General features: G+C 37.2%; 1 protein-coding gene across 4 annotated transcripts in view; it reads right to left on the bottom strand.

Moving 5' to 3' along the window:
• Positions 1–7973: 7973 nt before the first annotated feature.
• RAB28 (RAB28, member RAS oncogene family) overlaps positions 7974–24313 on the bottom strand; it is a 118080-nt gene continuing 101740 nt past the window's right edge. The window contains exons 5-8 of one of the 4 annotated variants that reach the window (XM_021938301.2): positions 21713–21816; positions 16757–16834; positions 12074–12149; positions 7975–8909 (exon numbers count right to left, since the gene is read on the bottom strand). In XM_021938301.2, coding sequence (XP_021793993.2) covers positions 12105–12149; positions 16757–16834; positions 21713–21816 — 227 coding nt within the window. In that variant the 3' untranslated portion in view covers positions 7975–8909; positions 12074–12104. Of the gene's footprint in view, positions 8910–10141; positions 10237–12073; positions 12150–16756; positions 16835–21712; positions 21817–24313 lie in introns of all 4 variants that reach the window. The other 3 variants (XM_021938300.2, XM_021938302.2, XM_021938299.2) reach the window with 3 other exon arrangements.

The following is a 24313-nucleotide window of genomic DNA, read 5'->3' as shown; positions in this document are numbered from 1 at the left end:
AGAGTTCATGGTCTAAAAGAAAATGGGACAAGTAGCCTCATGGCTGCAGGATGGCATAGCGGTACTACCAGAGAAGGAGGTATGATATACAAGTGAGGGGGTGTAAGAGGGGTAACTTCTGACCAGCAGGCTTCAGAGGAAGGGAGAAAAACATCAGGAAAACAAAGGCTCCTTATATGGAAGGTTGGTTACCTTTGTTTTAATAAGCCACTGGTGTGCTGTGACTTTATACAACTCAAGTTAGAATAAACGATTTTGAATGAAAGGTTTCTAAGGATATTTACTGGGTGTAAAAGAAACAATCTGACATTACTAAAATATGTTCAGACCAAAATAGAGGCACCAGGAAGACGTCCCTCTAGGCATGAATCTTCACTACCGTGCAGAGATCATATCTGCCTCTGCTCACGATTATTGACGAAAGTCAGTTCTCATCAGTGCCGTGTAGGAGACCAGACAGGTCAGCACACCCACTAAACTTAACATGCGGAATTTACTGTTTCTACTGTTGCCAAGGTCACAGGGAAGTGGACACTTTCATGTGCAATTAGCAATATAAGTTAGGACAGTATTTCTGAAGGACAGTTTGGCAAAATTTATGAAGATATATGATACTTTCAAAATACTCTTTGAACCAGCCATTCTACTTCTAGGAATTTATCCTGAGGGTAATTATATAAAAGAAAATATAGAAAGATATACATAGGGTGTTCAACAAAACAGTTTCTAATAATAGTAAAAACTTGGGGAAAAGGGAAACGTCCACATAGAGGAGAATGATGAACTAAATTATCATAAAACTATATACTTGAAAACCATTGTCAATAATAATGATGGATATGTATACTTAGGGATGTAGAAAAATGCTTGTATCACTCAGTGAAAAAAGCAAATTTCAAATTAGTTATTTAATATAATGCAACTCCTGTGTAAGTATAGCTTCCAGATATGTGTATTTATATCTAGAGAGAAACCTGGAAGATGGCTTTTAACCAGAACGTCAATAATGTTCAGCAGGAGAGGGGGTGATTCTAATTGATTTTTCTGTGTATTATTTTACAATATTTATATAATCAGAACAAATAATAGGATTACTTTCATTGGAGACTAAAATTCTTTTGTTCTTTATTTTATTCTTGAGCATAAAGTTTTCATTTTAGGATACTAAAATTTTTGAAGAAATTACTCCTAAGCAATAGGAAAATCCAACCTGATTTAATGAGATTGAAAATTTTCATTCTTAATTTTTATGGGCTCCTTTTCTAAATATATACTTGTGCAATTGATTTATATACTCAGTCATGAAAACAGTTTGTTTGTTCACTTGGAACTATGTAATAAGCACCTACTCTGAACGTGGCAGAGGGACACTGAGGCATGAGGCGTATAACGTGATGGGTGAGAAGTCAGGCAGACCTGGATTTGCATCCCTGTCCTGTCACTCACCAGTTCACAACCTCAGATGGGCTATTAAACTGCTCTGAATGTCATTTTCCTCATCTGTCAGAGATAATACAAATAGTATTAGTGACCTATTGCTGTGAAGCAAATTACTCAAAGACTTAGGGGCTTACAACAACAATGATCATTTATTATCTCACAGTTTCTTTGGATCAGAAATTTGGGGGCAGTTCAGCTAGATGTTTCTAGCTCTGGGTCTTTGGTGAGGCTGCAGTCACATTAAGGCCTAACTGGGGCTGGAAGATCTGCTTCCAAGCTGGCTGTTAACAAAGGACTGGCAAGTTGGGGGTGGCTGTTGGTGGGAGGTCTTCTCTCCATAGCCATCTCCACATTGCTGCTTGAGTGTCCTCACAGCACGGTGTCTGGTTTCCCCCAGAAGGGGCAATTCAAGGGGCCAAGGAGGAAGTTGACAATGCCTTTTATGACCTCACCTCGAAAATCACACACCACCTCTGTAAGTATTCTACGGATGGCAGGTTAGCTCTGATTTAATGTGAGAGGGGATTCACAAAGGTGAATACCAGGAGGCAAGGATCATTGGAACCATCTTGAAGGCTGACTACCACCTATGCGAAATGAGAAAATGCTTACAAAGAGCTCAGTGCACCTGTAGTACACCCATAATAAATAAGCCATAGTGATGAGAAAGAGTGCATATAACTGCATTCAACAAATAGGTCCCAGATCCCTGCTCTTGTCCAAAGTCCTGTTTTCTTCAGATGAGGAAACTGAGCCCAGAGAGGGCAAGTGGTTTGACTAGTCACATATGAAGTTGGTTTTGGAGCTAGGAAAAAAAGCAGGTTTTCTACCTTGCCCTATCCAAGGTCTTTCTTCCCCTAGAAAAAATCTCTGCAAAGATGCAGACTGAGGAACCACTTGCTAGAACAAAGTGCTCACCAGAGTTGAAGATGAATAGATAGGCCGGGCGCGGTGGCTCACGCCTGTAATCCCAGCACTTTGGGAGGCCGAGACGGGCGGATCATGAGGTAAGGAGATCGAGACCATCCTGGCTAACACGGTGAAACCCCATCTCTACTAAAAATACAAAAAACTAGCCGGGCGTGGTGGCGGCGCCTGTAGTCCCAGCTACTCGGGAGGCTGAGGCAGGAGAATGGCGTGAACCCGGGAGCTGGAGCTTGCAGTGGGCTTAGATCGCACCACTGCACTCCAGCCTGGGCCACAGAGCCAGACTCGGTCTCAAAAAAAAAAAGAAGATGAATAGATGTTTTAGAAAGAAGGGTAGGGAAGCTGTTAAGAGGATTCTGAATTTCAGGCTGAGGAATTTGTCTTCCTTTGATGGGAAAGGCAATAGGGAGCCATTGAGGGGTTTTTGAATGCAAAAGTGACCTAAACACAGCTGTGTATTCAGCAGATTGTGGACGTCTCTAAAGAGAAAGGCTGTTGGAGAAGTCCAGGCATCTGGGGACACAGGCAGCAGTAGTGGGAAAGGAGAAGGGACTCGAGAGTCACAGTATCTAGGAATCATATCCCTGTGCAACCTGTGGATTCCAGATTAATTCAAGATTAAGGGACCAAGTCAAGAGGTTTAGGTGAGGGCAGCTAAAGAGCTGCTGTACAGGCTGTGCCAGTGATCTCTGCCCAGTCTATGGCCCTGAGTCAGCCTCAATCTACCATGTGGGATGCCTAAGAACATTCAATATGACTTGGAAGACGGGCTTTAAAACAAATAGTCTGCCTTTCCTCTTGTTTCCAGCTCTCCAGCATGAAAAACTGATGCTACAAAGGGCTAGGCAAAATGGAATGTGTGTGGTTCTGAGCTCAGCCCAAAGGGCCATCCTCTACTGAACGTCTCACTTCCCAGGAGAGAGGATGCCACAATGTGAAGGTTGTCACACTCAAGGTTTTCTCTCCAAGCCTCACCTCCTCTATTAAATCTGTCCCCCCACTCCTCTTTAGGTAGAACTGACCTGCTGTCTGCCCTGAATACATATACCACAGATGAATTCTCTCCTGACACCTCGAGTGCCATGATGCCCTGCGAACTCACCTGCTTCCTCCTCCAGCCCCAAACCTCCCTGAGGGTAGACGCTGTGCCTCCCATGTTCCTAGGGTCTTCCTAGCCTGAACACTATGATTTTGCTCTCTGAAAATGTTAGACAAATACTTTTCTCTCCTAATTTCATCAGCTTTACATTCAGAAACAGGTTTACAGTCACAAGGGTTGTAACCTGGGCTCCAGAGGGCTGAATCCAGTCCATCCATAGGGCTACTACCATAGGGCTGTGAATCCAGTCCATCCATAGGGTCCTACAAATCATGGGACCCTGCCAACCATAGGGCCACCAGTGTTGTAGATTTATCATCCATTTCCAGGACAGTAAAATGCCTTGTTTTTAAAAAGAAATAGTAAGACGATTTTCTAAAAGAAGGAAATAAAATGAGAAAGAAACACATTTTTTCTAACTGGCACAAAAGCTCTGTATAGGCTAGTCATGGCCCTATCCATATACAGTTTTTAGCTGGTCAATATAACTTTAAAAATTGAATCAAAATGACTTTAGGCAGGGACATGCTCTCCACCTTGTCAATCCCCACCACTCCCTATGGTCTTATACTCTTAACCTCTGTTATATTTATTTACCACCTAGCCCCAGAAGGCTTATAAATTTGCAACCCTGCAACATGATATGAAATCTCATAAAGCAATCTCTTCCATCTTTGGGAAGCAAATGTTTTCAAGGTTCTTTATTAGGCTGAATGGAAATCTTCCCAAAGCCTCTGTCTACCCCTCTTATTTCTGGGGTACTCTAGGTCCTATAGTACAAACATAATGTTTTTCTAAAGCACACTCTCTTACTTATTTGAAGACTATCAGCAGAGTCTGTGTGAGGCCTTCTCTTTTCCATATTAAACATACTGTCTTCCTTCAACTATTTCCTCACATTGAATTCCTTCACTGTAATCCGAATGTGACTTATTATCCCCTTTTTAAAGAGGGGCATCCATACAGGCATGGTCTAATCCCTTGCAATTCAGAGTGTAATCCAAAAGCCAGTAGCATTTGCATCACTTGGGAGCCTGTTACAAATGCACAACCTCAGACCCATCCCACACCTACTGAATCAAGATCCACAGGGGATTCATATGCACACACCTAATTAATGCAGGCTAAGATTATGCTAGCTTGTGAGAGCAACTGTGTTACACTGTCATCCCTGTTTCCTGTTATTTGAAATTCCTGTTTTTTTTCCCACACTCACTGCTAAGTTACATCTTGTATTAGTTTGATTGCAGTATGTGACAATCAGATTACATTTTGATGAGTTACCCACATGCTTAGACTATGAATTTGTGGGCAAAACACAGATCATATTCATCTCTATTTTGGGTACCAAGCAAAGGCCCTAGTACATAATAGGTGTCAATATAAGAAGTAACCAAAAAATAAAATAACACTGGTCTAAATGATTAAATAATAATAACTCTCTGCTGAACAGTTCAAGGCATGGCTGGATCCAGGGCTCAAAGATGGTGACAGGGACTTGGATCATCGCCGCTTTCCACCTCTGCTTTCTTGGCATCAGCACCATCCTTGGTCCAGCTCTCCCTTGTGGCCTCAAGATGGCTGCCAGTGTCACTCAGAGCCACACCCTTTCTCATTCCAGTCCAGCTGGCAAAGAGTCTTCTGAAAACTTACGGGGGTAAATATTTCTTTATTCTTTCCTTTTTCAGAAACCTTAGCAAATGTCTCCTCCAATTTCATTAGCGATGATGGAGTTATCAGTTCATTTCAGAGCCGACTACTGGGGCGAGGGGGTTTAATATCCTAATGGGTTTATTTCAGTGAGGACCCACTCATGAGGAGCTAGAAGCAGTTGAAAATTGAGGGGAGGGCTCTATCAGGAAATTAGGAAACTGTTTGGAGAGGCGACATGTGTTCTGGGGAGGTGACCCATGGATTCTACCATAATGTTAAACAGGTCTGCATTTCAGTTTCTTTTAAATCTTGCAACTGTTGTTCAGGATATCCAAGATTACAGCAACCACTAGCACAGGTTATGGCCAGAAAACTCTTCTATTTTTAAACGACAGACAAACTCTTCTGCGCCATCACATTGTTTCAGTGATCAACTTTAAAGGGCCCTGGCTTACCTCCTCCTGGAATAATAGAGGAGTCACAGGAGTGCTGTGGGCCACTCCAAAAACCACTCCAGAGTGGTTCGCCACACATAATAGAGGGTGCACTTGAAAGGCAGCATCCAATGACCAGTTCTGGTTGGACTTTTGTGTTTTTCAAAAGCCCAATAAGCAGCAGAAGTGACCACAATGTGTTTGAAACTCTATAGCATGTGTCTTCAGGAGACAAAGTACCTAAAACTAGATGGAAAGACTTGTAATTTTTTAAATTAAAAACTATAGACAGGAGAGGTAACAAAGTAAAATAAGCATGAATCCTACATTTCTGTTTCAAAAATAAAACCCGAGGTATGGGGAAAATTGTAATATGGAATTCAGAAATCCGCTTTGGCCATATGCTGTACTGCATCTGCTTTCCTTGAGGCAAAAGGCTGTCAAGGACCACTCATGCTCAGCTGGGAGAGACATAACGCCAATGAGACTGAAGGCGGGCAAGAGGGTACAGAGGGGAAACTGCTGTTTCATCTGAGTGATCAGAGGGCAAACTTCCCACCACCAGCCCCTGTGGACACATGCTACTGGTCAAGGTAGTCAGGCAGATGGACCACACAGGCCCATCGCCACTTCTCAAAAGAACAGCTTAAACTAAGACCTATTTAACTCTCAGGAAGGGCATGAGTTATGTGACCTTCACAAATGGAAGGCAGCCTAAAACCAGTACCAGCATAGTCCATTCTGTCACAGAAACATTTTGTGTAGCCCCCGGCTCTACCCCTTATTGAAGGAAGGCCTTTCGTATAATCACTTAGTCTCAGCTTAGGTTTCCTCTATGAGAGGAGGCAATAATTCCCCTCTCACAGATAGATGTGAAAATAAAACAGTCCATGTAACAAATGCCTAGAAATGTCCAGGCCAAAGAACGCCTACTAACATCATTTTCTTCCCTGGCCCCTGCTCAGTTCCACGCAGTGCTCTAAGTTTATAAACACACCACTAAAAAAATTTGGTCTCGTAGACCTTCATACATATGTGTTAAGTCATACTTTATCGTACTGCAGTAATTGTATTGGGAGGAAAAAAATTTTTTTAAAATCCTTCGGTTTTCACATAGATGGAGGTGAAATCAACACAAAATGACCAAACAGATCATGGCCTCACCTTTTACTAAATGTAAAGCCTTGGGCAAGTTTAGTTTAATAGAAGGCTTCAATCAATCACAGCTTTTAAAATAGCAGCAACAACAACAAACATCCCTCCCACTAGACTGTAAAGTCCTGAAGGTTGAGAGCTCATTTGTTCAACTTTATATTCTATTAACATCCCTAGTCAACTGGCCTGCACATATCAGGAAGATAAGCTGCAGTGGCTTGAAGGGTTTATCACTTGAAGGGTCTAAAAGTCTGCCCAATTATAAAATGAAAAATATAAAAATCAAAGTAGAAAGAGGCTGGACCCACTAAGAAGTAGGGTTTTCAAAATCTTTTTTTAATTAATTTTTTTTAATTTCTCGGCCTAGAGACAGATCTACCAAGCCTAGCTCTATGATTTCATGATTTCTGGCAAGTTACTTTTTCTGTCCACATTTCAGTTTCCTTAGCCACATAAGGAAGTGAACAAAGTTTTCCAAAATCCCTTACACCTCTAAAATTAGGTATCCAAATTTCTACAAACACTTGTGGCAAATCCATGACAAAGGCATGCTGCCAGGCACTGTAAGAGACATGAGCGAGAAGAGACCAGAGCTACCCTTCAATGAGCTCATGGATTATTAAACAATAAAAAACAGGGGCACAAATAGCAGTGATTCAAGGCAGAAAGGGGCAGTGGCTATCAGAGAGGTAGTGATGTGGAACTGTGAGCTGTGGAGACAAGGACTGGCTTTGTGGAGGGGTGGCTTTTGTTCATGCTTCAATGTAGCAAATATGGAGCACCAGTCATGCCAGGCATTGTATCTTAGCACACATACACCAAAAAACCACACACACACAAAAACCACACAACTATGACCAAGACAAACAGAGTCCTGCTCTCACAGTGCCTAAAGGTTGGCTGGCAGGAGGCAGACATTTGGAGAAGGAGGAGGAATTCCCAGCAGAGGGACCTGTGGAGCAAAAACAGGAAAGCAGAGCATCACAAAGCAAATAGGAATGAGTCCATAGCTGTGTTTGCAGAGGAGTGATGATGGTACAGTGGAGTGGCATGAGAAAAGGTAGAAAGGTAGGAGGCAGCTGATGTGAAGTCCCTGAAATGCCAAGCTATGGAGTATGGATTTTAATTGGTCCAACAAAATAACCTAACAATTCTAAGTGACTGACTATACATTAAACTTCCCAGAATCACTAATTTTGTATCCAAATACACACTGCCTTTCTGTAACGAAAAGGAAGACGTTTGAAAGAAAATTGCCAAAAGAAGTAATTTAAATAAATTTATTCATGAAAGAAAAACATCTGAACATCAGGTACAGTCTGATCCACAATGTCGTAACTCATTTGCGGGAGTACTCTTACGCAGTTTGCAGGAGAAATTCCATGTGGAGCATCAGCTGAACATTTATCAAAATTCAGAAAGCCTTCAAACCTGAGTGTTACACAAAACATAATGACAATGATACAGTAATAAAAATACAATATCAAATACTCACTACTTTGTGAGTTACAAACTACAATATAAACAATTTAGGCCCTTTTTTAAAAAATGAAAAAATATTTCTATTACAGCCTTATTTCAAGCATTTTCAGTTAGATACAGCTTTATATACTTTTAGTCACAATAGATAGCTAAAGAATGTCTTGATAAGTATCTGTAGGTAAAATATATTACTTGCTTAAAGTTTGCACTCTGAAGTATACTTTGACACATACAGGTTCCGATAAGAGAATGAAATTGCTGTGGCAAAATCCTGGCTGATGATCAAGACTTGGATAGTTTTCATATTAAGTTAAAAAAATTTACATCACTGAAAAAAGAAGCAAGGACATACAAAGAAGCAACATCATTCTTTTGCAACGAAGCAGTCTAAGTCCAGGGAATGGGTTTTCCATTTTGAATTCAAAGTGTGTGGTCCCAAAGTTGAATTCTTTCAAATCCAAGGAGCGGCCTGCCACTGTGAGGCAACAGCAATGATGAAGCAAGTTGGGAGGAAAGTGTTAACTGAACTACAGAGATGGTCACTGATAAAACAAGTTCCTAGAAGTCCTCAGGCCCACCCAGAGGTGAAGGGCAGCCAGAACTATCAACACAAAAGAAAAATGCGCTCACTGAACTGCACACATAGAGCTTCTAGGAGGGTTAACAGTTCTTGACATAGGTTCCTGGTTGTAGTTTACAATATCTGCCTTCACCACCCTCTGTCATAAAAGAAAACAGAGTTATTATCAGGACATCAGAACATTTAGAAAGAGCTCCTTAAAGTATATTTTTATTTTCTGAACTCTGCTGAGCTTCTGATGATGGACACCACAAATGAAGCAGGAGTTGATATTAAAAGAATAAGCCAGACAAACAAATGAAAAGTGTTTTTTGTTTTTTTGTTTTCAAGAAGAGAATGGCAACTCAGCTATGGAGTTGTCCCTGGTTTTATGACATTTAACTTGAGGTTATCATAAGTCTAACGAAAAACTGACAAATCAATAAGGAAAAATTAAACCCTGATAATAATTTAGAGCAAAATAATTTAAATGAATCATTCACATGTATTTTAAATCATAGAAAAGAACTCATCATTTCAAAGTAAAAAATAACATTATTGATTAATATTTCCATAAGCCATTATATTTAGCGATACCTTTTCATTGAATGTTTACAGCAGTTTGAGTTTGTAAGAAGACACTTAAATGTTAAAGAGGATTCACATATAAAGCAGAAATATTCTGAGCAACCCATTTTTAAATCTTTTCCGATTTCTAAAACTTTCCTCCAAAATCCCTAACTTATTTCCAAATGGCTCACTATTGGTTATGAATACAACTGTAACAAAATACAGTATAATGAAAAATTTAGAAAATTACTTCATATTCGTTTGTAAAATAATTTAAACCAAAAGATACTTTTAACTCTTCCTTCCTTCCCTCTAACACACACTTCAAGGAATATCTAAAATGATACATTTAACAATATGCTTAATATTCATCTCTAAGTAATACTTTAAAACAAATCCTTTACTGTTTTCAACTCTACAAAGTCTGCACACACAAGCAGACAAAGAAGGGCAATTCAAGGCAAATTTTAAAAATACTCTTTCAATTACCAAGCTATTTCAGGAAAAATGGTAAGGAATGAATAATGAAATAACTGCCTCAATTCTCCACTTCACTGCACATGTAATAAACACAACCATAAAGACAAATATGTTTAAAAGTAACTGCAATGTTATTTTAATTTGTTCCCAATTTCTTAATTCATGTCTCCTGGCAGAGGACCAATTTTTTAGTTCTAAATCAAGACTTAGACGCGATATTAATTTCCAATAATGTACAATAATCATCTGAACTTCCCTATTCATAAGGAATAAAGAACAAGATAGCATTCACTGTTTTTCCCTTCCCACCTCCCCAAACTGTAATAATTTATCCCTTAATACCTGCACTACTGTATTGAACAGATTCTACTCTGAGCAGAGCTGGTATGTTGATTATCTTCTTCCAGGTACTTCACTATTTCTGCCCTGACAATATGCTGTCAATTCCATACAACATAAATGAGACAAAGAATAAAGAATTAAAAAAAAAAAAGACAAAATGGAAAGTATGTTCAATGACTGAATATAGAAAGAAACACCAAAGCAGAAACATAAAATTAACATATAAATGTAAACATGTCTCTCTCTCTCTCACACACACACACACACACACACACAGCAGAATGTACACATACAAAAGAAAAGAAAAGGAACAAAGGCCCAAGAAACATTATTCTTTGTAATTCTATTTAATTACTGAAATAGATATGACCACTAAACTTCCCAAATTGTGAGTTCCATTTTTGATAACACAATTATATATAACATATATAATGCCCAGAATTTCAGAAGACTATGAAGAATTATGAGGTTCTTCTATGTTAAAGTGCAATAAAAGGATTAATTCAATTTCCATGAACAAGATTTACTGAAGATATACTACGTGCCAGTCACTCTATACTGTGAATGTATGGGTGACTTACACAGAATCTATTCACAAGTTGCTGAGGACCCAATGGAAAGAGAAACACATATACAACTAATTGCCATACAAGTTAAACACTTAACTAGTGGACTTATAATATGCTGTGGGAACACAGAGGAAGGAGTAATTAATTTCTTTGAATGTGGGGAGAGGAATGAAGACATCAGAGGAAGCCATATGCCATTTACAATTTTTATATTTAATACTATTTATTACTTGTCCTAGACTTCCTTGTGATGCTCACTCTCCCATTCCTCCCAATCCTAACCTCCATACTTCCAAATTCCATACAGAAACAAACAAATTCAAAATGCAGTTGTAGGTCATGTAAAAAAAATTCACGAGGTACAATATTTAAGTACAACAACTGCTGCTTTCAAATATCTAAGAGTTTTACTAAATAAGAAACGATTTGTTTTTACCTTGTTATATTCGTAATTGCTATTACCTTAGGATAAAAAGACCACATGTGACCAATATGCATGACAGATATAACATGCTACCCAAATATTTTAGATTTAAAACTATCCTCGCTATCCATGTGATTGCAAATATCTTATTTCAGGACACTCATCCTTCATAATAGCATCTATTAATTTACTAAGATAGACAGAAAGGCATCTTAATATGAGCTTCTATCTGTGATTACATTTATAAATAAAGAATCTATAAACAATTGAGAGTAAATGAATAGGATGCTGAGGCATACGAACATATTAGCCTTGGGTGGCTTCTGCTTAAGTTCTCTAGCAACAAGCAGCATTAACTTTTGGACAAGACTCATGATTTACTAGGCACTCCGCCTGATGCTATCAACACAAGCATTACCAACTGCCAAATGAGGTATGAGTAGGGGGTACATCAGTGAAATATTGTATACCATTAGCTAACCTCCCCAAACCTAATTGTTTCATGCCAAACTATGGGTTACAATGAAGAGATGGGATTTTCATAATCAGTAAGCAACTCGTTAATCCAACAAAATGTTGGTTTAAGTCTTATCCTAAAAACACAACCAGATTACTGTCCTGTGCTCTAGACAATTTGGTCCAAGAACTCACTAACGTAAATGACTTGGATTTCATTATTAATTTTCATCAAATTAATGAAGAATTAACAAGGCAGCATCACTCTCAGGGGCTTTGACTCTTTGACATAAAGCTTTGTAAAGTGTTTCCAAACTGTAACCCATAACCAAGGCTCTGCAGATTCCAAATTTCACTTTCTATGATTAGAAAAACATAATTTCCATGTCATAAACTTCACGGTAGGTGGTTTCACTGTAGTCAGCTTATTTAAAAGTCATTTATTGATGTTTTTAGAGAAAATGTTACCTACAAAATACCAACCTTTATTTTTAGAGCCACAAAGTACACTCAATTATTCTCTGCTATTAGTTGATGAAATGAAAATAATGAAGTGGCCCTAAGAGGAAAAGAGTTATATGAGTGAACACAAGCTTAACCCTGATATTTTCAAAGAGCATTTGCCAAGTGGATACTGGAAATGGAAGCAGTAGCAATGGAGGGCATAAGCAAGAAAGCAACCTATGGGTTGGGGCACAAGGTGTAAGGAGTATAGATGGACTCTCGGAGAGATTAAACTAAAGATAAATTTGGTCAACTGTGCAATTGCACCTTACTCCAGATAATAAGGAACATATTTACCACTGCAAAGGCCATAGTTTTTCATGCCCAGGATATGGAGTAAACACACCCTGAAGGCTAAAACATTTGTCGCTATCATTCATTCAAAGCCAACCACTGTCCCAGATATTGCAGACATTTAGGTAAATAATGCACAATCTCTGTTTCTTGAGATAATAAGAGTCTAGCATACAAAACAGATTTTAAACTATTACAGAACATTCTGACTGGTATACATTCAAAGTGCAACAAGATTACAGAATACAATTTAAAGCATGGAATAGGATACAACCTGTTAAAAAGTAAACCTACATGATCTCTAAAGTCCCATCTGGTTTTGAAATTTTACTTAAAAAATTAATTTAAAAGGTGAATAGGAAAGAGAAAAAATAGTATGTGATATGAAAATCCATTAAGCAACGTTCAATATCTGAGGGTTAGAGTAGTATGCACAAAATGAGAAAATATGCTCCTCAAGAAAACAAGTGGTCTTTAGGATAAGAAAGAAATCCCAGGACAGTTTTTATAAACATACTGGAGAAAATAATCATAAAAAATTAACACATGGGTAAGAAGAATCTGAGGAAGATCAATATTCAGGTAAAGCTAAAAAGCAGAAAGGACTCTTAATGGTTAAAAGGGTACTGTACAATAATATGCCAAATAAGATAATTAAAATCTTGAGTATGTCTATTACACGCCAAGCCCTACGTGAGATACTTTCAGATACAGTCTGAAAATAGTTTGAGGGGACAATAAGGAATATATATTTTTAGCAAGTTTAATGAATATCTCAGACATGATAGAAATTTTTTTTGGTATTTTAAAAAGTAATACATTCCTAATTCAAATCAAGTAGATATTCATAGTTTATTAATTGGCAAGTAAAAATGTTGAGGCTTAAAAATGTATTAAGAACTCTTAACACCAAGTAGATATGGCAAAACTTCCTCGCAATTCAGTCTGAAGGACACAAGACAGGACTAAAAGGACTATGCTTTTTCTTTATCAATTATCTAATGCATTCTTAAAGAGCTGATGGCTGGATTTCCTAAACAACAGCAATTGTAAATTTATTTTTTCTCCCAAAAGTCTAGGCACTTTGCAAATAAAAAATCTGAACAATCTGGGAAACTATAACACTTGTTAACAACAGTATCAATTCTTACAATATCTTAGAGGATAATGGTTGGTCGGGGAGAAAGGGGAAGACTACATAAATGATGCAAATGAAACTATTAACCAAATTGGGAATTGTGGAAAAGGGACCTATAGTGTTCACTGTTTAAATGTTTGGCTGCCGCACTTATTCCGGGAGCTCCTTGAGGATAGGGACTTTCTCTTATTCATTTCTGTATCCCCAGATTCTACTGTGGTCCCTGGCATTACACAGACCCTCAAAATATGTTTACTGTGTTAATAAATTGCATTCACTTTCTTTTCTCTCTCTTCCTTTTCCTTGTAAAGCTTACAAAGTGTGTTGATAACTCATTTTATATAACTCCCAAATAAGAGCAATCTAGGTTAGAAATAAACTAGCAGAATCTCTTTAAATAATCAGTGAATGGAACTAGGACTAAAACCTCATTGTAAACACTTATGTCGCAAAGTAAATTATTATAGTAGAGCATCAACATCAATGTGACTGGTGAGTCTGCCATTTAACTCCTTCTCTATAGAATAATATAAAGTACTTTCAAAGATTCCCTTGAATCCCCCCAGTAATCTTTCAAATGTCGCAAAAGCCACATGCAGTGTGTGTGTGTGTGTGTGTGTATATATATGTATGTGTGTGTGTATATATGTGTGTATATATGTGTGTGTGTGTATATATATGTGTGTGTGTGTATATATATAATCTGCACTTCCTAGTCTTTTAGATGAACTTGCAAAAATGTTTCCACTAAGAAATATGAATTGTAAAATCAATAATTTAATTGGCAAAAACACCAAATTCATCAGGATCAAGAAAGACTAATGAGGCTTCTTGCTATATACAAAGAATTTTGACAAACATATAGAAGAGTGCTGCAGTAACTTGAATTCCCTTTCAAATGAATGCATTAAGAGTAAATGCCACCAACAAACTGAAGATAGAATTAAATCTCAAAGCATAATAAGCAAGGTGGATGTGCAGGGAGGGTAGAGAATTATGTAATTAACACATCTAATATCTCTTTATTTAAAATACGCCAGGATATTAAGCCCATATCCAAAGTCAAAATAGTAACTCTGTTGATCTTGCAACACGAGGGAGCTAATATTAATAAAGCTTTCCCCAAATTTTGCCTCCAGTTGTTTCATCTCTCCAGAGGTCTCCTTGTATCTGATCACCGCTGCACAGCTCAGGCAGTACAAGGAATTCTTCCTCAGTGCGGCCCTCTCACCTGTGAAGCACCAGTCCACCATTCCCTCTTTCAGAAAGACCACAATCATTGGTTTCCCCTGTCTTCATTCCTCCAAGCAAGAAACCTCAGGGTTATTGTCTTGGACTTCTATTCTCTCTTATCCAATAATTCCACAAGTCCTATCAGTTCCCTCTTTCCCTTCCACCTTGACTTTGGCCATTTTCACATGGTAGCAGTAACTCAGTCTCCTTACTTCAATCTCCCTCCTATCCAATGACATACAAAAATATCCCATTAGATTAATTCTATCTAAAAACTGCTTTCATTTATTGCCCTACCTCAAAATGATTATAGGTCAAATAAAATTAATCAACTTGGCATTCATAAATCCCCAAAATCTGTTCTCAAACTCTGACACAAATGGTCATTTATTTTAACCAAACTGCTCTTCTGTTTCTAAAATACAACCTAAGCTTTTCTACCCAGGTATATTGTTGATATCAGCTCCTCTTTCAGCCATTTTCTCCCTTCCCACTCCAAGCTGCCCAGTACACTTTCCCCCAGTATAGTAGAGTGGAAACACCAAGGGCACTGGTGTCAGAGAGACCTGGGTGCAAATTCTGGCTCCACCAGTGCCCAACTAAGGGTTAGTGATCAAGTTACTGAATCTCTCCACAGTCTCAGCTTCCTGATCATAAAATGATAAAATTTTACCTGATCCAGGGAGTTATGAGGATTAACTGAGATAACACAGTCCCCCTGGCACATAACCTATTAAGTTTCTTTACTGAAAGCAGGGACATTTTAAAGTCTTTTAATTCTTTTTTAGACCCACCACTATACTGAGTATACAACATATGACGAATAAATCACTTATGATAATCACAGACTGTCTAATTAAGCAGAGAGAAACATTATTTAGACAGAGAAGCTAAAAAGCAAAGGAATTACTTGACCTCTGGGATCCAAGGTCTGTGTGATCAAGCAAATCATGGTGACTTCTCTTTCTTATATTCTCCTAGATCCAAACCAAGTAACCACTTTTTATGTGTCTGCGAGCTATTTAAACATCACAAAGTATCTTAGCACTGTATCTGGCCATACCAAGTGCTAAATAAAACAAATGTCTTTGAATGATGGGAATTAAAATTAGCAAATGTTTAGCATTTCAAATATTTTAATCAAGTCCTAGAAACATCCACATCAGTATAACAATTTCAAATATTTGCTTCAATCATTTTAAAACACACACACACACACACACACACACACACACACACACACAGAGGGACCATGGGAAAAAGATACAGAACTAACTCTAAAAGAATTAAAGAAAAATGTAAGGATGGGAAAAGATAATCAGACTTTTTTAGTTGCACAGGGTGCGAATGGGGTGGAAGAAATTGAGGAAAAATGTAATTAGTTTGTTACTTCTAACCAAACCACTTCTGAAGCATAACTTTTTAGGCGCTTGCTCTGATTTTTCATCCTATCAGACATATGAATTAGTGGAAAATTATAGTGGTACTTTAAAGTTCTTGGCTACTGATATGCATGTTTTTTTCTTAGTCTAACAGAACTATCTAGGAATAGTGAAAAAACTTAGAAATCCTTACTAATTAATAACACAACTAAACTGACAACAAAACAACATCAAAAACTAATATCATTACAGTCAAGGATGTTTTAAAATTGAATAGACGCTCCATAAGGATTTAAATAAAGAAGTACCAAACAATGTGGTCAGCACCTAAACTCATTAGTTAACCACTAATAAATTTTTTTTATACCAGTATCTTTTTCCCAACAAAAGAGACAAAATGAGGTTTCAAGGGTATCATAATTTGGTAAAAAGTTAACATAAAAAGTTAACATTCTCCATCTTCTGCAATAAACACTGAGTCATACATACAATCTATTCCCAAAGCTTTTAGAGACACGTACACAGAAGGCATAAATGGGTAAGAATTTATGGGTGAAAATTAATGCCTTGTAAGAAATTCATTAATTTTTTAAACATAAAGTTCAAGGTAATCACCTGTGACTGTTCTATTTCCGCTTTGTTTAATTTGATCCCAAGGATTTCAGCAGCAACTTTCTGAAAGCACAGGAAGACCTACATAACAAAAATGGGTTTAAATTATATAAAAGAGTCATGCTTAAGTTATCTTTAAATAAACAGAATTGTTTTAAAAATGATAAACAGCAATAATTGCAAAAATATGATATAGCAGGTGATTCCAAAAATACCTTTGTCAAATGTAGCAACATTTTAAATATAATACTTTTTAAATTATTAAGCCATAATTCAAAACTCCATCCAATTCAATGAATTTTCTCTAAACACACACATTAAAGATTTAACATGATGATTACAGCTACCACTTTAAAAAACAACAAAACAATCTTACTTACTAGTATAAAAACTCCCATACTTACTGAAGAAAATAAAAATAATCTATACTTTACCACCCTACTTTTCATTGCCAATTTTATCTTGGTCCTTTTAGCCGCCTGTGGCCTATCTTAAAAGGTCTTACCTTCTAACACTTTAATACTCTCTGTGACTTTCACATCATTCCAACAAATTCTCCATGTATCTTGAGTAAAGCAACTTGGTACTATTTACTATATTTTATCAGTTCAAAGGAAAAATATATGCCATTACGATTAAACAAAAACAGACAAATATTTTTCTATAAATAGCCTTTCCACACATAGCTAGCTTATGTCAGGTCTACTATAATTACTAGAGTTCCAATCCTGACATTTAGTGTAGTATAACTATCTTTTCTTCATAAATGTCCTACCATATTCTTATCCCTACTCATCACATGCTTACAGAATATTTATCAAAACTTTGTTAATTTTTATTTCTAACAAAAAATGGATACATATTTCTGATAGCCTTATGCCGTTTGTACCCTAAGAAGCATAATATATTTTAGTTCATTGATGGTCAATGTTCAAGGAACAATAGGAAAAGTACTGTGGTGGAGTGGAGAGAAAGAGTGGTTCTAAAAGAAGATGAGCAAAGAGATGAGGACTGCAAAGCATGTAGAATCTGGTAGGCTACTGGAAGGACTTTGACGTTTATTCCAAATGAATGGAAGGCATGGGAGGGTGGCCCAATGTGACTTTTATTTTAACAGCATTAGTCTGGTTGTTTGTATTAACATTCACTATAGGAGACCAAGTGTACAAAAAGAGAATCAGCAAAGACACTAATGTAAAAGATTATGGAGGCTGAACAAAAGTGGTAGGAGTGGACACAGTAAGAAATAGTCACCAGGTTCTGGATATATTTTCAAAGTATAGCCAATGGGATTTGGTGACAGATGTGGGGTATGAGAGAAAAAGAGGAGTCAAGAAAGGCTCCAAAATTTTTTTGGCCTGAGCAACTGGTAGATCTGCTATTTATTAAAGTGGGGAAGACTGTGAGAGATTTTAGGAGGGAATATCAAGAGCTCAGTTCTAAATATGTTAAATTGGGCAGCCTATTAGACATCTAAGTGGAGATGCTGCACAGGCAGTTGGATATAAGAGTCTAGAGTTCAGGGGAAAAGTCTGAGCAAAGCCAGAAGACTAAATAAAGCCATTATGGGAATACATGTAGAAAAAGATATCAAAGGACTGAACCTTAGTTGGTTGGAGAGGTAAGAAAATTAGTCAAGGGGACTGACAGAGTAGTTAGTGAAGTAGAAAAAAAAAACAGGAGGCATTGTATCCTGGAAGCTAAGTGCAGAGAGTATTTCAAAGAGGAGAGAGTGATCAGCAATTATTTATGTTGCTACTTAGTCAAGTAAGATGACGGCTGAGTACTGATCATTGGATTCAGCAAAAAGGAGGCCATTGATGACCTGGATAATAGCAGTTTGGGTAAAATACTGAGGGCAAAAGTCTGCTGGAACTAGAAGAGAAATTGGGAAAAGAAGAACTAGAGACAACTCTTTCAAAACATATACTGGAAAGTGAAGGAAGGAAATGAGGCAACAGCTAGAGAAAAAATGTGGCATCAAGAGCTTTCTTGTTTTTAAGATAAAAGAAGTCATAATATGTTGTATGCTGAAAGAATAATCCAGTAGATGGAAAAAAAATAAAACATATGAAACAGAACTGCTAAAGCAATATCCTTGATTCAGCAAAGATAAATGGGACTAGCACACAATGGAGAAGTTGGCCCTAGCTAGAATAGATCCCATAGTAACCACAGAGAAGACAGAAGATATGAGAACAGATGGGGTAAGTAGGATGAGGTTAGACCTGGTAGCATCAGTATGTAGAAGTTGTCTTCTGTTTGTTTCAAATTTCTTATAAAATAGGAAACAAGGTCATCAGCTGATAGAATAGAGGAGGATAGTTTGAACACTTCTGAAGAGAGAAGAGAAGCTATGAAATAGTCATTGACTGGGCACAATGGCTCACGCCTGTAATCCCAACACCTTGGGAGGCTGAGGCAGGTGGATCACGAGGTCAGGAGTTCAAGATCAGCCTGGCCAGGATGGTGAAACCCCAGCTCTACTAAAAATACAAAAAATTAGCCGGGCGTGGTGGTGGGCACCTGTAATCCCAGCTACTTGGGAGGCTGAGGCAGAGAATTGGTTGAGCCCAGGAGGCGGAGGCTGCAGTTAGCTGAGATCACGCCACTGCACTCCAGCCCAGACGACAAAGTGATACTCTGTCTCAAAAAAAAAAAAAAAAAAAAAAAAGTCACCTAGCTGAGGGAAGAGGTGGTAGACTAGGGATATAGGGCATAATTACTGAGCAGCATTAAGGGCCCACTTGAGATTAGGGATTGTGAACTTCAAGTGAAACCTCCAGCATACCTCTGTGCTTTTCTCTGGTCATGTTCATGAGCATACCCATGAAAAAGCAGAGGCTTGGTTTAAACCAGAATTAAGATTTAGCCAAGCAGGTCTGACAAAGTGAAAGAGGAAAAAGGGAATTGAGAGTATGTGCATGGCAATGATTTGGACTGGCCATGAGATTTAAGTTCAGAAGAGAGAAAAATGAAGACATGAAAGGAGGTTAAGATTTTGCAAAGGTGTTAGGATCAATGTCTTGCAGGTCTTGCTAGGGTTGAGAATGGTTGTGTTAGGACATTCAAGGATGTGAAACAGAAGATGGTTGGTGGTTAGTGATTAGGATGCCTGATACTGAGGTAATAGAAGAGCCACAGTAATTTATAATGACGTGATCTGTGGTATGCGAGAGTGACTAAGGTGGAGTCAGGAAGAAACAAGGATACTGAAATCACTAAGAATTATGACATAGGTAATATCAGAGAAAGAATAGTAAGCCAGGAGCTCAACTCCTCAAACAATGAGAGGAAGTTACCTGGAGCTAGAGATGATTACAAGTCTTAAAGTAATTTCATAAGAACAAACCATTTCAAAGTATCACTTAAAAAAAAATGAAGTTTTTTAATAGTGGTTCAATATAAGCACACAAAAAACACTAAGTGGCAAAAAAATACTAAGTGGTTAAAAACAAGTGAAAATACTACAAGTTAAAATAATTCTGAAATAGCAAAAAGACCCCTGGGAAGATTAAGTGAGGGCAGAAGCCCAGTGAATCCATGGATGAATTTATCTACAATTACTGACATTACATTTTTTTCAAAGGCATGGATGGGTGCATATGTGCCCATATTCACATTGTCTGAGGCGAAAGGATTCCAAGAGTCCAAATTTTTTAATGAGTGTTACCAAAAGAAAGATCAAACCCCAGTCATATTATTTAATATTTATTTTAGGTATAAAACTATAAAGGATATTACAGAGAAAAACATCAAAAATATTAAACCACAGAAAAATTTCAAACTTCTTTTAGTTGAAAAATGTCAACTGGAAAAATAGTCAAATGGGGGTCAGTGAGGATTATTTGAAAAAACTGTGACACATGACTATTAGCACTAACATAAAGATGGTCATAGAAAATTTCTAATGCAATAGAAAATTATAACAAGTAAAAAGCACAAAGTGAATAATAAAACTTTCAAAATTTCAACCTCAATTATAATCAAAGAAATTCAAATTTAAATAGTGAAGTATCTTTTTTCTTTTGGGGGGGCCTACCAATTTGACAAAGATTTTAAAATAAATACATAAATAAATCCTGAATGTTAAAAGGATGTAGTTATGGCAATCATACAATGCTGGTGATAGTATGAATTTAGTCTTTCTGCTGGTGATTTGGCAATGTTTCAATCCCCTTTCAAGGAATCTTTCTACCTGAAGAAAATAACCAAAACATCAAAAACTTATGGACAAAATTTTACATTAGAACATTATGTTCAAAACTTAACAACCTGTATGTTCCACAATAAGAATAAGACTGAATAAATTTCTGAACATTTATTAAATGAATTATTCAATCTATTATTAAATGACATGGAAACAATAAAAATATGAAGTAAAAAGTAAAATATAAAATTATTTCTATATTATAATCGTAATTTTTAAAAATAAATACAGGCTTGTGGTTAAGACTGTGAGTCCCAGAGTGTCACTATTTGCCTTTACAAATCCTCTCTCCTCCACTTATTAGCTGTGTAATCTGGACCCCATTACATAATTTCTCTAAGACTCCTCTATAAAACGGAGATAATCAGAGTAGTACAGTGTCTATAATAAAGTAAGCACTCAATGAATGCCATCTCCTAGCCACAGGCAACAGTACTAGTATGAGCATCAGGAAAAGAGACTAGATGGAATCATACGAGGTTATGAGTGGTTACCTCTAGATACTGACATTATGGGTGGTTTATATTCATTTTAATTCCCTTTTTAAAAATAACCATAAAATTATGTTAAATAAATTATAAAAGTAATATAACCAGAATAAACATGTTATAACTAATCTAAGGAATTTCATGTTTTCAATAGGAATTAATTTGCTCCAAAGGTTAAATAATGGAAGCATACTTCCTAGGAATGTTGTAAATAAAAGTAAAACATCACTTATAATATACAGTATTCATTATTTTACTTACAGAGTCTCCTGTCTTGGCTGAGACAAAGTGGCTACTAAAACCATTTTCCTGGCAAAACCGTAAGTGTTTTTCAGGTTTTATTGTTCTCATATGCTCCAAATCAACTAGAAAGGTGTTAAAGAGAGAAAACAATTCAATATTAGAGTCTATCAATACATTTTTAACATGCTTGACTTGCTTTCCAATATTATATTCCAGTTTAGACACTAGCTGTGCAAGCTTGGACAATTTATTAAACTTCTTTATGACTGAGTTTCCACATCTATAAACTGGGAATAATAAATATACCTATTTTGTATAGAGTTATTTGATAATTAATCTATGTATAATGCACAATGACCAGCAAATAAGTGCTAAAAATAATGTGAGCTATCATTATTATTATCATCTGTATAAGTTCAGGCACACTGATGATGTGCAAAAAAGATCTACTTAATATAGTACATTTAAACATGGTGATTAATTGAAGGCAAGTTGTACTTACCCAAGCATATTTGGCTTGAAACAGTTTAATTACTTTAATAATTAATAGTTAGCTCTGTAATCTCTATAAGTTTGAATGTTAGCACAAATACATAACTTTCTGCTTAAGAGATCAATATTACATTGGGTGTTTATATTAATTTATAGCCATAGTTTAATTTCACAAAGACGTAGTTCAGTTGTTTTCCATCTAGAGTATCCATTTTGAGAGTAAGGGGCAAGGATATATTTCCTTGAATAGTTGTAGGTGCTTTAAAGCAAACCACAGTACTCACATGCAATACTGGTTTTATCCAGCACAGTCTATTTTTCCAAATGTGATCCTTTATTTAACAGTTTCTCTTTTTACAACACTACAGACCCTATAAGGGTGTTTATTCAATGCCGTCAAATTATAAGGCAAATATATTCACAGGATTTAAGGACAACTAGGCTCTTTGAGTCAATATAGGAAAAAAAAACCTTAAACTGATTTCCTGAGGAAGGGACCCAACTGACTTGTAAAAACTTGTAAATTTGCAAATCTAGTAAGCCTACATAATAGTGCCAATTGATTATCAACTAAAAAACACACTCATACTACATAAAAGACTTTATTTAAAATTATATTGAAAGTCTTTAGTTTGTAGGCTCAAGGGTTTTCTCTCTAGGAGATTTTTTTTTTTTTAATCTAATGGGGTATTCCTGAGCCCCATTTATATTGTTTACCTTGGAAAATACAGAATTTTTTTTTTTTTTTTTGAGACGGAGTCTTGCACTGTCATCCGGGCTGGAGTGCAATGGCATGATCTCGGCTCACTGCAACCTCCGCCTCCCAGGTTCAAGCAATTCTCCTGCCTTGGCCTCCCGAGTAGCTGGGATTACAGGCGCCTGCCACCACGCCCAGCTAATTTTTTGTATTTTTAGTAGAGATGGGGTTTCACTATGTTGGCCAGGCTGGTCTTGAATTCCTGACCTCAAATGATCCGCACACCTCGGCTTCCCAAAGCACTAGAATTACAGGCGTGAGACACCACGCCTGGTCTTTTTGGTTTTTTGGTTTGTTTGTTTGTTTGTTTGTTTTTTGCTTTTCTGGCCACAGTGCTATTCCTTAAACATCACTATCTCCTTATTTACAAGAACAGGCCAAGGAATGTCCAGATACCACAGGCATCAATTTGTGGAAGACTAAAATACTAAGCTATAAGCAATGACATTTACATATCCAATTTATCATAATATTGAAGCTAAAAAATTTTTCTAATTCAACAAGAGTAAGAACAAATCCTGTCGCCAGGAAAAATTCCCATTGAAGTCACCACCCATTTAAATCACCATCCAATAAATAAATAAATAAATAAATAAATAAATAAATAAATATAAAAGTTGTGTCACTTAATGTGTGTGTACATTTGTTTTTTCTAATGGTTTATTGTTTTTTCTTTCTCTTTCTCTCTCCTTCCTTCCAAATCTCCATGTATCACTTACTAATCAAACGAAAGTTTTTTTTTCTAACAAATATAACCATGGAAAGACTAGCACTACCATTGGTCAATTTTTTAAAAAAATGATTTATTCAACAAACATTTATTGAGCATCTATCATATGCCAGGTATTGTGGTAGGTAGTGATATGGTTTGGCTGTGTCCCCACCCAAATCTCATCTTGGGTGGCTGTGTCCCCATCCAAATCTCATCTGGAAATGTAGCTCCCATAATCCTCACAGGTCTTGGGAGAGATCTGGTGGGAGGTAACTGACTCATGGGGATGGCTTTTCCTGTGCTGTTCTCATGATAGTAAATAAGTTCTCATGAGATTTCAGGTTGGAAAGTAGTGCTCACAGTCAAGCACCAGCCTGTCTGCTCCCTCACCCCACTGAACCCTGCCAGCCCCACCAGCTCCAGAGCCCCATCCCTGCACCAACACTGCTGCAAGAGTAAAACTAGGAAGGGAGAACAATGAACCTCCCCTACCCTGAGCAGCCACCCCCACCTGAGTGATCATGCACAGAGGGCAGACACAGACCTGCACCTGCCAGCACCAGACCCCCATGCTAACACCACCACCAGCATCACCATGGACACAGTCGCCAGCAGCAGGGGCCCTGTGTCCCTCAAAGCAATAATGCCTCTGCTGCCG

This window comes from Papio anubis, chromosome 3 (assembly GCF_008728515.1).
Source record: "Papio anubis isolate 15944 chromosome 3, Panubis1.0, whole genome shotgun sequence".
In the NCBI taxonomy this organism is placed as follows: Eukaryota; Metazoa; Chordata; class Mammalia; order Primates; family Cercopithecidae; genus Papio; species Papio anubis.
This window is presented reverse-complemented; position numbering and strand designations above follow the sequence as displayed.